General features: G+C 40.4%; 1 protein-coding gene across 1 annotated transcript in view; it reads left to right on the top strand.

Annotated features, from left to right (window-relative positions):
• LOC139445943 (serine/arginine repetitive matrix protein 2-like) overlaps nt 1-16467 on the top strand; it is a 32676-nt gene that overhangs the window by 9086 nt on the left and 7123 nt on the right. Inside the window, exons 3-8 of the mRNA XM_071227193.1 lie at nt 3405-3505; nt 4713-6016; nt 7957-7994; nt 9772-11087; nt 12070-13091; nt 15599-15651. Of these exons, the coding sequence (XP_071083294.1) occupies nt 3405-3505; nt 4713-6016; nt 7957-7994; nt 9772-11087; nt 12070-13091; nt 15599-15651 (3834 nt within the window). The remainder of the gene's footprint in view (nt 1-3404; nt 3506-4712; nt 6017-7956; nt 7995-9771; nt 11088-12069; nt 13092-15598; nt 15652-16467) is intronic.

Here is a 16467-nt window from a genome sequence, read left to right as displayed (position 1 = left end):
TAGTTGCAGATTATTACAGTGTCAGAGAGGAAGCGTATTATTGTGAAGAGAGGTAGGGTTTATGTGCTGTATTATGTTACATTTGATGTTAAGATTAAAGTATAGAGGCTAAGGTTGCCATAGCAACTCAAATATACCATTGTAATGTCTAAAACTTTAACCAGGGGGCACGGATGGCCCAGTCATCTCGGGCGCACAATTCACAGTGCAGAGTTGTGTCCCTTGGGCACACAAGGAACCTTGATTGTGGGTTTGAATATAGCACTCCCCAATGTTTCTAGGTTTTGTCAGCACCATCCCTTGTGGGTCTCACCAAAGTGGTAAACGTCTGAGACCTGCATCACTTTGGGCTTTCCCCCTACATTAAGCTGATACGCCACGATTAAACTGGAATACTGTTAAAAGTGGGGTTAAACCACAACTTTGATGATTTGGTGATTTCCAAAGATAAAAAGTATAGAAATATTGGAAAGTAGAAAACTGAATTCTCAAATCAGTAAATGACTAATATTCACTCACTCATTCACTCTGTAAACCACTGCAGGCAATGTCTAAGGCACCATAGTTTGCCAAACATGCCAGAAACGTATCCCAGAATTGCCCTGATGATGTCTCAAGATTGTCAGCATCATACCTGTGCTTGTCAAGCTGACACAATGGATATGAGTGAAAGTCTATTCAAAGTGGATAAAAACCAATTTCACTGACTGGCTAACTGATGGTACTTGTTGTTTCCCACCCTTGTGCTCGGCATTAAGAGGCTAAAACAAGGACTGGTCAGCTCGTAGTCAGTATACTGTGTCTGAGTGGGGTATTCATGTTAAACTGCGGCAAGGTATCTCAGTAAGCTAGTACTATGAACTCGTGATCAATCCAGACCAGTACAAGCAGACACTCACGCATAAACGCCTTCCTATATAAGTGCAATAATCATGGATGCGAAGTTTAAACCCATTTCACCTCACTCGTTCCCTCTGTCCCTCCCTCACACTCACTCACTCGACAATCAATGCTCATGACATCAATCAGTGGATTGGCTGGTCCAGACTGTGATATGGTTGAAATATCTGACTGCAATGCTAAACAACATATTTCTTATTTCTAGTCACATCATTTCATTTCACCTTCTTCCAGTTCCTGCCAATACTGTATAACTCACGTCATTTGTAGAGTGACTTGTATGTCACTGATAAGGGGTGGGGATAGGGGTGGGTGGCATGGGGGACCCAGTTGTCTAAGGTGCCGCGATTTGCTGTGCAGAGTTGCGTCCCTTTGGGCACGTCAGAAACCTATGATTGTGGGTTCGATTCCTGGTTTGCATATTATGTTTCTAGGTTTGTCAGCACCATACCCGTGCTCCTGGGTTTCACCGAAGTGGTAAACGTCTGAGACCTGCATCACTTTGGGCTTTCCTCCCACATTAAGCTGACACACTGATATAACTGGAATACTGTTAAAAGCGGCGTTAAACCCAACTCACTCACTCACTCACTGATAACGGACCAGTGAAGGGTATGAGGCTTTGGTCAACATTATTGTTTTGAATGTTATATGAAAGTACATTATTCAAATACCTCTGACTTAAAACAGAGCCAAAAAAATCTCAATTTTGAACATAATAATGATTTTCCCCCCAGTTTGCCTGCTAAGGGCACTTAGTTTAGAATATTAGAAAAGAATAGATGTGATATTGATTTTCGGCATGTGTGGAGGTGATTCCAGTCCGAGCAATACTTTTCACGGCAATGTAAGGTAGGTCACCCTGGTTGGATATGAAATATGATATTCTATAGTTTCCGTGTCATGTAGTTTTGAATAAATATACACCAAACTGTTACACAAAAACGTTTTTTCGTGTGTCATGTGTTGGCTAAATGATAGTCTGTCTTACAGACCCTGATAAAAAATTTATATCAAATACAGCCCATGCAAGTCTATAGTGTTTGGCAAGTCTAGATCACTCCAGTATCTGAAAATGAAGAGAGTCACTGGGCTCCTTTTTATTATATTTTTATTAAGATAACTGAACAACTGTTTTTATGTACGATATGTTCATTTCAGAGACTAGATTTTAGTCTAGCTAAATGAGTCAGAGTCAGTATTGCTGGATTAATGCAGTATCCATTTGAAACAATATATATTGTAATTTAATTTCTTTATTTATTAGTCTGTCTGTCTGTCTGTCTGTCTGTCTGTCTGTCTGTCTATCTATCTATCTATCTATCTATCTATCTATCTATCTTTATTTATTTATTTATTTATTTATTTACTATTATTATTATGCTTAAAACCTGCCCATTCTTAAAGAACACATCTTACAACAGCTTCTATTGTATTTTATTTGAATTTTATTTAATCATGCCTGTCTGGAAAAATCAGAAACTTATCAGTGTCATCTGTAGCAATATTTTGTTATTTCAAATACTGAATGCTGAAACCATATTTTCTTGATTTTTAAAAATATTTATCATTACCGCCTACTTTATCCTACTTAGAGTTGTGTTTTATGAAAACTACATAGTGTTGGTAGAACGTGTTTTATTAATTATACATTGGTACGAGACCACATTTATGACCAGAAGCTTGAATCCTTGGAAAGACTTATGAAAAGGGCAAGCAAACTGAAAGAATTGATTTTGTTGTGAATATCAATTTTCCTGGATACTTTTAGTCAATTTCCGAGAGAGAAAAATTAATTTTGTTCGTAGAAAGTATTTGAATATTCCAGAGAAAGTGCTTCATAATCGCCCAAACAAACTACAGTAAACTACTTTTGAAACAAACGTGCTTATGACGAATTGATTGCTATAACGTTTTGGTTTTTTATCCCGGGCATTTGCTGTATATAAGCTGTATACATTCTGTATATATGCTTATTATGAACTACGGTTATACTGAACGAAAATTAGTGGTCCCTTTGAGTTCGTTATAACCGTAGTTTACTGTATATGGCACATGACCTAAAGCTACTGGCACATTGGTGCATGACAAATGTTTTGACAGACTAAAATGTGGACTTGTTTGCCCTGTTTAGCTATTTTGTGAATTTTTGCTGCTAAACACGTGCAGTTTCTGCTATTTCTGTTAATCCTTCAAAAATAGCAGGATTGCCAACCTTTGATCTAGACATTGTGAATAATTAAAATAAAAACTGACAGTCTGTGATTAGTGTTTAATGACTAGCATCCTGTTTGTACAACAAACTCTGCCTGTTCTACATTTGTATCATGTGTGTTATATCTTGTATCATGTAACTTGTATCATGTCTGAACTTTCTTCGGGTTTTACAGCTGGGAGTATAAGGGTGAGAACCCTCTGCAAGTAGACTGGTACAAGAATTATCCTGTATCATGTGTGTTATATCTTGTATCATGTAACTTGTATCATGAATCTTGTATTCTCAGGTTTGATGGCTGCAAGTACAAGGGCCAGCATCACTTGCGAGTAGACTGGTACAAGGATATACTCAAGTACCACCTGGAGCAGAAGAAGAAGCAGTATCCTGGTACGTTGTTACAGTGAATGTTACATTGTTACAGTGTAATGGTATGTTGTTACAGTGAATGATACATTGTTATAGTGTAGTGGTACGTTGTTACAGTGCTGTGGTATGTTGTTACAGTGTAGTGGTACATTGTAACAGTGTAGTGGTACGTTGTTTCAGCGTAGTGGTATGTTGTTACAGTGTAGTGGTACATTGTTACAGTGTAGTGGTAAATTGTTACAGTGTAGTGGTATGTTGTTACACTGTAGTGGTACATTGTTACAGTGCTGTGGTACATTGTTACAGTGTAGTGGTACGTTGTTACAGTGAATGATACATTGTTATAGTGTAGTGGTACATTGTTACAGTGCTGTGGTATGTTGTTACAGTGTAGTGGTACATTGTAACAGTGTAGTGGTACGTTGTTTCAGCGTAGTGGTATGTTGTTACAGTGTAGTGGTACATTGTTACAGTGTAGTGGTACGTTGTTTCAGCGTAGTGGTATGTTGTTACAGTGTAGTGGTACATTGTTACAGTGCTGTGGTAGATTGTTACAGTGTAGTGGTACGTTGTTACAGTGAATGTTACAGTCTAGTGGTACATTGTTACAGTGCAGTAATACATTGTTACAGAGTAGTGGTACATTGTTACAGTGTAGCAGTATGTTGTTACAGTGAATGTTACAGTGCAGTAGTACATTGTTACAGTGTAGTGGTACATTTTTACAGTGTAGTGGTACATTGTTACAGTGCAGTGGTACATTGTTACAGTGTAGTGGTACGTTGTTACAGTGAATGTTACAGTCTAGTGGTACATTGTTACAGTGCAGTAATACATTGTTACAGAGTAGTGGTACATTGTTACAGTGTAGCAGTATGTTGTTACAGTGAATGTTACAGTGCAGTAGTACATTGTTACAGTGTAGTGGTACATTTTTACAGTGTAGTGGTACATTGTTACAGTGCAGTGGTACATTGTTACAGTGTAGTGGCACAGGTGTCCAATTGTTTAAGGCGATGCTGTTCGCTATACAGAGATGGTGTGCCATGATTGATTCTGTTTGAGTGCCAGATTTACCCTGGTTATGTTTCTAGGTTTTTCAGCACCTTATCTAAGATCTGCATCACTTCAGGCTTTCCTCCAACATCAAGGTGACTCCTCTAAGCAGTGTTAAACCCAACTCACTCTTCCAAGCTAATCACCGTTTTGTATTTTGTCTGTTTTTCAGATAGTCTGTTTGGAGCTCGCGCTGTCAGTCGGGCCAAACGATGGCAGTGGCAGTTCAGACCCCTGTCAAATAAAACTGGAGGCAGAATACAGCGGCCATTTAACAGGACAAATGACTGGCAAAGAAACAGATTCTACAACAAGTCTTCTAATGCTTGTACCTCTTACAAAAACTCACAGGAAAGATTTGACAATACATCTTGGGAGAGATCTCGAGAAAGTTCATCAGATGGTTCAAGTGATACATCCCAGGGCAGATCCAGTGATCAGTCTCGTGAGAGGTCAAGAGAGAGGTCACAGGATGGACTGAGAGAGAGGTCACAGGATGGACTGAGAGAGAGGTCACAGGATGGACTGAGAGAGAGATCACAGGATAGACTGAGAGAGAGATCACAGGATGGACTGAGAGAGAGGTCACAGGATGGACTGAGAGAGAGGTCACAGGATGGACTGAGAGAGAGATCACAGGATAGACTGAGAGAGAGATCACAGGATGGACTGAGAGAGAGATCACAGGATGGACTGAGAGAGAGGTCACAGGATGGACTGAGAGAGAGATCACAGGATGGACTGAAAGAGAGGTCACAGGATGGACTGAGAGAGAGGTCACAGGATGGACTGAGAGAGAGGTCACAGGATGGACTGAGAGAGATATCACAGGATAGACTGAGAGAGAGATCACAGGATGGACTGAGAGAGAGGTCACAGGATGGACTGAGAGAGAGGTCACAGGATGGACTGAGAGAGAGGTCACAGGATGGACTGAGAGAGAGGTCACAGGATGGACTGAGAGAGAGATCACAGGATGGATCCAGTGATCGGTCTCGTGAGAGGTCAAGAGAGAGATCACAGGATGGATCCAGGGAGAGGTTGCAGAATAGATTGAGAGAGAGATCACATGATGGATTGAAAGAGAGGTCACATGATAGATCAAGAGAGAAGTCACATTATGGATCCAGGGGGAGGTCGCAGGATAGATTAAGAGAGAGGTTACAGGATGGATCCAGAGAGAAGTTGCTGGATGGATCTCAAGAAAGATCTTCAGAAGGATCTCGTGATCAGCATGGCACATCCTATGATAGGAAGCTCATGAAAGCACAGGAAAAACCATGTGATGTTCAAAGGGATGTGCTGCATTCTGATTCCACAGTAAGGTCGGGAGAGAGGCCAAGTCCTTCATCAGAAGATACGTACAATGACAGGCGAGGGGCAAGTGAAAAGACATCAGACAGGCCCGATATAGGTTCAATGAAGACACAACCATGTGACCCCCAAACCCTCATAAGAAGTAGGTCAAGGTCAATGGTGAGTATGGAACACCAGGATCCAATTGCATTAAAAAAACAATTCCCCTACTCAGTCTATTGTGTTGTATTTCAATGAAACAAATCAATTCATGAATTACTGAGGTATGAGGTGACATGGTCTCACATATCTGACATTACAGCTACTACATTAAAGACACTCTGTTGCCCAATGGTTTTTCGGATTTACTCATACATTGTTTGACGTGTCCAAACAATCTTTCAGTGGATCATAATTGGCTGCATACTAACTCCTTTGTGATTGTCTTTCACTCCGTATATTGAGAGAGGTTTAAGTATGAGTACATTATTTTGATCTGAACTGTTGGTCCGTTTGGTGACATCTGTATCATCCAACAAATGCAACCTTGGCATTCAGTGTTAACATGGAAACAAGGCAGTCCTTGCAGCACAAAGTTGAAGTCAGTGTCAAATTAAGTACAAAATGGCGCTTGGTTGTTGATGGCAACATATAACGATCATTATGAGATTAAAAAAACCCACGAGAAACAGCTTCCCACATTATGAAAGTGGATGACTGGTTTGTTAAATCTTTATTAGAAATAATAAGGACTTTTTCAATATAATTACAACGTTTTTCATCTTATATTTTTGAATATCTGCGAGTACCGGCACATGTCTTGCAGTCCGACTTCGCAGTGTTTTTTGTCTTTCAATTCCTGATTCGGCTTATCTGCGGGTCATATCATTTTCTTTCGTATTTCATTGGTCAAATTAACACCTCGGCTTATCTACGGGGTCGGCTTATCCGCGGTCATATACGGTACGTGGCACAATGAAATGTCACTTTGACAATATATTTAAACTTGTTGAAGGACAGAAAGCACTCAGGCTGTGTCATCACTAGGGATGGGATGGGTTACTGTGGGTAAAAGACGACTCTGCTAGTCGTAAGAGGTAAGGACTAACAGGATTGGGTGGTCAGGCTAGCTGACTTAGTTGATGCATATCATCCATCCCGATTACGTGAATCGATGCTCATGATATTAATCACTGGATTGCCTGATCCAGACTCAATTATTTACAGACTGTGGTCATATAGCTGGAATATTGCTGAGTGCGGCGTTCAACAACATTGGATGGGTCCTGAGTAGGACACAGGTACTCACAGGATAAATTGTTAAATGACAAAATTATCTAGAACTCCATGGTTAAACTACAAGTGGCTAATGTTCGCATTGCTTTCTGACTATTCACACATTCCATGAATCCTTCATATGAATGACTTTCATATGTGTGAATAATGGTAAAGTTTCAGTGTTTGTCAGTGTACCTGACAAGATTGTTTATGATATATCTGAATACATTTGCCAGGGCTCAGGTCAAACAATTCATTTTGTATCCAATTCTTAAGACCTACAGCAGGTACCAGTCATCAATGATACAAATATACAAATATGGTTTTGATTGTGTATTGTACATAAAATAGCATATAATCATTACAGAATCAGGGGGAAGGTGTTTTTTATGCTCAAGTTAAAATTATCTGTAAGCAAATAAGCAAATATTGTAACATCTAGCATTAACAGAACAACAGAATAATTTCAATGTTGGTTTTCTTGGTGCATGAACAAGTTAACGAGTTAACAAACGTAACTATATTTATGAAAATGGCTATGAAAATATATTTGAAACATGAACTCCAGTTTTATGTACCTTTTGAGTTATCTTTTGATGTAACAGATGTTACTCAACCCAACACAGCTGTTGGGGCATCTGTCCCACGGCACAGATGTGACACTAGTGAAAACAACAATGAAGGCTCTAATTGGAAATCGCACTCACTTGCTCACTCACTCTCCCGTTCACTCACCCATTCACTCACTCACTCACTCACTCACTCTCCCGTTCACTCACCCATTCACTCACTCACTCACTCACTCACTCACTCACTCACTCACTATGTTTTTATCTTTACAGGAGCTCAACCCTGGTCTACAGACTCAGTCTGAGCAAAGGTAAGATTTAGTACATTTATTGTGAGCATCACAATATGAAAGAGATGTGTAGGTCTTCTATTCACCTGGTTGTTCAAGGTTGTCTATACCTGTTCTTGTGAGTCCCCCCCACCCCCAAGGTTGTCTATACCTGTACTTGTGAGTCTATTTGTGCAGGTTTTTACTCACACCGTTCCACAGTTTCAGTTGATGAGAATAAGGAAGGTCACCATCTAAGCCCGACTGATGTCATCTTCCCGAGACAGGAGAGTTAACTGACCATAAAAGTCCAGTTTCCACCCTTGTCGAACTAGGCTGAATGCCTGGACTCGATCATAGCGCCACCAGTGTCTATTACAAGTTATGTCCCTTCAATGCCTCTCCTATGGTCCAATCAGATTCCACCTCTCGTATCACTTGCAGTTGTTTCAAACAAAATGGCGGCGCCCAGTCAAGACGATCTGTTTGATAATCAAGATCTATATTATGATAAAACAAGTCTTACATCGCGAAGTACATCAGTTGACCGAAATCTGCATGACAATTTATGAACCAGATTTCGATCTTGGTGCGAGATTTTGATTGGACTATGCATAGACTCGTTAGTCCAGCCAAAATGTAACTCCATAATACCAGCCTAGTTTGGCAGGGGTGGAAACTGGACTTATATAGTCAGTTAACTCACTTGCCTCGGGATGATGGACTAATGTTCTCAAGTTCTCAGTTCCCTATTTAAGGAAATCAATGTCTTATAATGATAATTATGGAATAAGTGATTCAAGTTTTCTGTTCAAGGATGTTTGTTTTTTTTGAAGGAAAGAAATCCTTTATACATATAAAAAAGAATTTTCAGCATAAATATTGTAAATAATTATTTGTTACACATATATGTTTAATAAAAAGATGTAATGAAGAGAAAAATCTTTTGACATTATTTAGTCAACAGTGAGGATCTGTCAGACAGTTACTGATTCTTTAGATTATATTAAATTCCTCCCGATATTTTGAATAGTCAAACTTTCACTTGATGGATAAGCTGACCTCGTAGATAAGCCGAGGTATTAACTTGACCATTGAAATATGAAAGAACATGATATGACCCGTAGATAAGCCGAACCAAGGAGTGAAAGGCAAGGACACACCGCGAAGTCGGACTGGAAGACTGTACTGGTACTTGCAGATGTTTAATAATATCAGATGAAAAACGTTGTAATTATATGGAAAAAGTCATTATAATTTCTTATAAAGATTTAACAAACCAGTCATCCACTGAGAAGCTGTTTCTGTTGTCTTTTTATTCTCATAATGATTATTATGTTGCCATAAACAACAAATCTTTTTTTCTGGTCATCAAAATTCAGCTCATCTGCGGACATATACCGTACTTGCTTCTTATGGCCTTACTATACATCATGGCTTCCTGGGGAGACTTCATTGTCAAAATGTTTTTTAAAAATCTATATATGATGATAGGAATATCATAAAGTCATTAAAGAAGGTCGTCACACATTAGAATGCAGGCTACACACTCACTCACTCACTCACTCACTCACTTACTAAGGAGTGTTGAAATTAAAAGTGGTCTTCTTGCCCCCCTTCATTCTACATCAGGAGAACAGAATCATTGATCTACGAAATCAGTGAAAACCTCACTAATACATTTATATGGATTTTTAAGCTGATATAATGATGTGTGATATCTAAACCTATTCTTCAATCAACATTCTACAGAAAATTGGTCAACTTCTCTACTTCCCAGATTTCAACACCAAATATTTATTGTAATTATTTCTTACAGATCATCAAGATTTCCAAAATCAGGAGCTCACCCACAGCATGAGAAACAGGAAGAAGCACCAAAGAAAGTTCCATCATCAGAGAATGTCAATCAACATGGAACCAAGACATCCTTGTCAACATTGGCATCCAATCAAGACATTGCAATGGATGACCTAGATTCACCATGGTCACCACCATCGCCAACGTCTGAGGACTCAGAGTTGGAACTGGCACTGGAGCCTTCCCTGAAACCTGCAAACGACCTTGAACCTGGAGAGCTAGCGAGTGGTAGTTCTCCTGATGATATTGAAGACTGGTATGGCCCAATGCCACCAAAGAAAGTTCCTTCTAACCTGTCTGCTTTACATAAATCTACAGGGGTCAAAGGGATATCAGAACAGCAATCAAAAGATGAACCAAATCTAACCAAGCCAAAAGCACTGCCCCAAGAGTCCCCCTCTATGACCAGCACATATAATTCTTATAGAGGTTGCTGGATAGAAGTTGGAAAAATATCCAAAAAAGGGCCCAAAAGCATGACACCTCAGTATCGTAAATTTATGATGGGCAAGCATACAAAATGTTTAAAAAGTGAAATATCCGATAAAGAGCAAGATTCAGGGATAAATTCAAGTCCAGATAAAAAGGTGAAAGTAGATAAAAGTGACAGGAAGTCGACCAATGATTCTGATAAATGTGCTGGCCTGAAGTCATCTGATGACGTAAGGATGCGGAGGCTGGAGGAGGCGTGCACTATGTCCCTCCATATTGTCCCCAAACACGGCTTCACCAGAGAGATCCTTGAACCCCGGGGTCCTGGAACTGGTACTCCAAATATCAAACCACATCAGATGTCCGACAAGAAGTCCGTCCGCAGCCTGGAAAGAAATCGAGCTGAGGAGACCCTCCAGCTTGACACAGAGTCCAAGCTGAAATCTCCAAAGAAAACCCTGAAAAAAATTCCATTGTATATCAACCCTGAAGAAGACACCCCCAGCAAGGATGAGCATGTCGATGCTGGTATTGAGGGGGACTCTGCATCTGGTTCAAGGCCCTTCTTCCTGAGGTTCACTCCTCATCGCCTCAGCTATCAGTCTCCTCTAGCTGTGTTCACCAGTATGGAAGAGTCCCGAATTGCTGCTGACTCTAATCCAAGCAAGAAGAAGATGTATCTGCCATCAGAAGACATCCCAGCTGCTGTTGTGTCCAAACTGACCGGGATGAAGAGACTGGCAGAGAGGACCTCTTCAAAAATACCTTTGGAGGATAGAAATGACCTTGACTTTATTGATTCTGAGCTTGAGAAATCATATGATGAAAAATGTCCAGACTCAGGTGAGTGAGTGAGTCTGTGTGTGAGTGTGAGTGAGTGAGTGAGTGAGTTGGATTTAAAGCCACTTTTAACAATATTCCATGTCGCGGCATGTCAGCTTAATGTGGGAGGAAAGCCCGAAGTGATGCAGGTCTCATTTACCACTCCGGTGAAACCCACAAGCACGGGTATGGTGCTGACAAACCTAGAAACATAATCGGGTCAAACCGGGATTCGAACTCACAATCATAGGTTTCTGGTTTCTGGGAGGTAACCCTGCACTGTGAATCGCGGCACCTTAGATGACTGGGCCCCCGTGCCCCCAGACTCAGGTGATGTTTTGAGACCACATAAACATATCGGTAATTACGTTTGTTCATTCCGTTTTCTTCATTTATTAAAACGACCTACTTTATTTTCTTACATGACATATATCATGATAATATTGGACCTACTGACAGGTTTTGAAATTATAGGCATTTTGATATTTTGAACCATGAGCTTAGTGTTTGTGAGTACATACCCAATATGAAACAATTATGTCAGAGAATGTGTTTATAGTAGAGAGAGGATGTGAGCAACATACATTCTACCATGACAGTTTATGATTCTGCATTCCGATTGGTTTGCCAGCAATAATAAAACTAGTCCATGGGTTACTGAACGCCTCTGTGGTCCGCCTGGAAAGCAGAAGTCTGGGGTCGGTCCCCGGCTGCATCATAAAGACGTTAAAAGATGGTACTTGTTGTTACCCTGCCTCGCGCTTGGCGTATTATGGTGATAATGATAAGGACTGGTTGGCTGGCTATACATGCACACTGAACACATGCACACACACGCAAACCTCCCCCCTCCACAAACACATGTTGCTATATAAGTGCAATAATCTTCAACATGGAGTTAAACCCCATTTTACCTCACCTCAGGATACTGGAATTTTGCTGAGTGTGGCATTAAGCAAAACATTCCACTTTTAGTCAATCCCAGTACTCTTATCATCAACAGATTCAAGGACAAAGAAGGTGACACCCCTTGTGCCATATCTAGTAGGTGACAACTCCTATACCCAAAGTGTGTCAGAATCCAGTCATCTGAACCTAGATCCAGACGATGATCCCAGGGGGCGACATGGATCTGGGGGCCACATGACTGTTCGTAGGGATGGCAGCCGGAGCAGGTCGTTGACGAAGATGAGAGACAGCAGCAGTTTCTCCACTGACCAATCTTCTTCCAGCAGGATGACCGACAAAAGCACCACTTCAGACACCACAATGGAGACTAGTGATTCTAGCTTCAATTCTCCAACCAAACTTCTAAGACATGGCAAACATCATAAGGGCCGCCATCTATATTCTAGTAAGAGAAAACTATCTTCATCTCCAAACAGAAGTAGTCTGACGGAAACATCAGAATCACAATCATTTTCTTTGAACAACAGGTCAAAATCTACAAAAAAGTCAAGGTCAAGGTCAAGGTCTATGTCTCCAAGAACAGGCTCCAGATCTCCATCACCAAGTGCATCATTGTCGCCTAGAAGAATTAAAAGAAATCTTCAAAGGTCAAGGTCTTCATCTCGGTCTTCATCACCTGGCAAAAGATCTCCCCTGAGATCACGATCCACATCACCTACCTACCTTCTACCTTTTCCTGCTGCATCAAGGAAAAGGGTACGATCACCAAGTAGGCCACAAAACAGGTCTAGGTCGTCATCACCGAGCAATAGATCTGCATCTCTGAACAAACGGAAAAGATGCAGGTCTCCTAGACGATCCAGGTCAAGGTCACTAACCCCTGTCTACCCATCACAAACCCCTGACTACACATCGGTCTCGTCTGGCAATCACTCGAGGTCTCCTAACAACAGCCAAAGACTAGAAGATGGGGAGGCCCCATCTCGAACCAGTCAGACATTGAACCGTAGGAAAAGTATTCTCACCTCAACACCCAAGTCTGTACCTCGGCAGAGGAAGGCCTTATCTCATGGACAGATGCAGAGGGTTCAGCAAAAGAAACAAGAACTAGAGGCGGTATGACACATTTTATATTCATTCATAATTTATTTTATCATATTATAGTTTTTCAAGGTGAAAACGGGGGTATATATAATGAGGCAGTAAATGATTGGTTATTTTGTTTCCTAAAACACTCAACTCAACAATTGTAGGTTTTGGTTGTACCTTCAGTAATATTAGTTCAGATTTGTTTTAAAACTTTGTATACAAATCCACCGAATCCCAAAAAATGAAATGTGAAGAAAAAGAAGTGAAAACAGAGTCTTTGTCTATTGGCGGTTCGCTCAAACATTGTTTTCATACATGGTTTGTAAAGTTACTTCATTCAGAAACATTACATCTTAATGTTGCTTATTTAAAGAATGACATTATGTGATAAAGAAATTATTACCAAGGTTTAGTTGATGAATCAGTGATGAACTGCACGGCATGTTCAGAGTTTGTGTGGCAGTGGACATCACTACTAGTCTTTGTTGTAGCCTTCAGCTGTGAACAACAGTACTAGTCTTTTTGTTGCCTTGTTTACAACAGCACTAGTCTTTTTGTTGCCTTGTTGACAACAGCACTAGTCTTTTTGTTGCCTTGTTGACAACAGCACTAGTCTTTGTTGTTGCCTTGTTGACAACAGCACTAGTCTTTTTGTTGCCTTGTTGACAACAGCACTAGTCTTTTTGTTGCCTTGTTGACAACAGCACTAGTCTTTGTTGTTGCCTTGTTGACAACAGCACTAGTCTTTGTTGTACTCTGGTTGACAACAGTACTAGTCTTTTTGTTGCCTTGTTGACAACAGTACTAGTTTTTTGTAGCCTGGTTGACAACAGTACTAGTCTTTTTGTTGCCTTGTTGACAACAGTACTAGTCTTTGTTGTACTCTGGTTGACAACAGCACTAGTCTTTTTGTTGCCTTGTTGACAACAGTACTAGTCTTTGTTGTACTCTGGTTGACAACAGCACAAGTCTTTTTGTTGCCTTGTTGACAACAGTACTAGTCTTTGTTGTACTCTGGTTGACAACAGCACTAGTCTTTTTGTTGCCTTGTTGACAACAGTACTAGTCTTTGTTGTACTCTGTTTGACAACAGTACCAGTCTTTTTGTTGCCTTGTTGACAACAGTACTAGTCTTTGTTGTACTCTGGTTGACAACAGCACTAGTCTTTTTGTTGCCTTGTTTACAACAGTACTAGTCTTTGTTGTACTCTGGTTGACAACAGTACCAGTCTTTTTGTTGCCTTGTTGACAACAGTACTAGTCTTTGTTGTACTCTGGTTGACAACAGCACTAGTCTTTGTTGTACTCTGGTTGACAACAGTACTAGTCTTTTTGTTGCCTTGTTGACAACACTACTAGTCTTTGTTGTACTCTGGTTGACAACAGCACTAGTCTTTTTGTTGCCTTGTTGACAACAGTACTAGTCTTTGTTGTACTCTGGTTGACAACAGTACCAGTCTTTTTGTTGCCTTGTTGACAACAGTACTAGTCTTTGTTGTACTCTGGTTGACAACAGTACCAGTCTTTTTTTTGCCTTGTTGACAACAGTACTAGTCTTTGTTGTACTCTGGTTGACAACAGTACCAGTCTTTTTGTTGCCTTGTTGACAACAGTACTAGTTTTTTTGTAGCCTGGTTGACAACAGTACTAGTTTTTTTGTAGCCTTGTTTACAACAGTACTAGTCTTTGTTGTAGCCTTATTGACAACAGTACTAGTCTTGTTGCCTTGTTGACAACAGTACAAGTCTTTGTTGTAGCCTTGTTGACATCAGTACTAGTCTTTGTTGTAGCCATCAGCTGTGGACAACATTCCTAGCCTCGTTGTAGCCATCAGGTGTGGACAACAGTCCTAGCCTCGTTGTAGCCATCAGCTGTGAACAACAGTCCTAGCCTCGTTGTAGCCTTCAGCTGTGGACAACAGTCCTAGCCTCTTTGTAGCCATCAGCTGTGGACAACAGTCCTAGCCTCGTTGTAGCCATCAGCTGTGGACAACAGTCCTAGCCTCGTTGTAGCCATCAGCTGTGGACAACAGTCCTAGCCTCGTTGTAGCCATCAGCTGTGGACAACAGTCCTAGCCTTGTTGTAGCCTTCAGCTGTGGACAACAGTCCTAGCCTCGTTGTAGCCATCAGCTGTGGACAACAGTCCTAGCCTCGTTGTAGCCATCAGCTGTGGACAACAGTACCAGTTTTGATTGTTGTTGCACCGGACAGAATTGCAAAAACATCAGGTGAAGAAACAAGGAAATAAATAATGTAAAGTGAGTTTATAATTAGGAGGCAAATAGGGATGAAAGTGTTGTAGGAAGTGTTGTTGTCTTCAACCACTGGTGGGTTTCTGTTTCTTTATTCACTAAGTGGGTGTTAGCCTAGTTGAAAATGTGTTTGCTTGTCACCCTGAATGTCTGGGCTCGATAACAAGTATTCTTAACAATATCTCTCACAGTGCTAAACAATAAAACATGTAATGAGACTGCTTCTGTTTTTGCATATAATGCATGCTGTTTCTGGTTAATTAATTACATTTCTCCATGCAGGCTTTCAAGAGTGATTGTGAGACCATCTGTAACGTGACCAAGGTCCTGCTGAGGTGAGTGCTGCCTGCTGCATACAGATAAACCCTGTCAATCCAGAAACCCCTCTTTCCGGATAATCTTGTTTAGCAGGTCTATATAACATAGATGAGATAATACTTGATCATCCCAAAGGAAATTTTGCTAACATCGTAAAAGTATAGAGAAACAAGTAACAGGTTCATGATTTTAGTTAAATACACACATATAAACACCACGATAAAACATTTATAAAGCAATGAAAAAACAAGTCTTTGTAGTCCCTTTTTGTAAATAATATCTGTATATGCAATCCATGAAAGTTTAGAGTCAGTAATACAATCACTTGTGCATAAAAAAAATAATATATGTTATATAACACAACCTTGAGGAGCCCCTGTTGACACATGGCCAAAAGACAAGCCGGTTCCGTGGTCAGTTAACAATAATATTAAAGGGACTTTACTCCAAACCCATGATTCGTTAATCCAGACATTTGATAATGTGAATGATTTAACCGGTAACTGTGTTTTCTGGATAAACAGGGTTTCACTGTTATTCAACTATTGATGCATTTCAATTGCCCAGAGTCCAAAACCAAACTCATTCACTCTTTCTTTAATTGATATTTGTGCACTGTGCCAAGTCATAAAAGTCAAGTTTAAAACTTATCCTATCTCACACTATGCGTTTCTTCCTTCTTCTTTTGATCCTTGTGTGGAAATGTCCTAAAACAAAGTTTCCAGCTTCTTAAAAACATTTCGCCCGAACACATCCCAGCATCACCATAGTCCCCACCCAAACAAATGGCACACTCACTGTGACCTTACACAACTTGATCACCTGACTACCCC

The sequence above is a fragment of the Haliotis cracherodii genome, unplaced genomic scaffold, assembly GCF_022045235.1.
Source record: "Haliotis cracherodii isolate W230 unplaced genomic scaffold, xgHalCrac1.p SCAF_6, whole genome shotgun sequence".
Taxonomy (NCBI): Eukaryota; Metazoa; Mollusca; class Gastropoda; order Lepetellida; family Haliotidae; genus Haliotis; species Haliotis cracherodii.
Note: the sequence above shows the minus strand (reverse complement) of the source record. Positions and strands in the feature narration are given on the sequence as shown.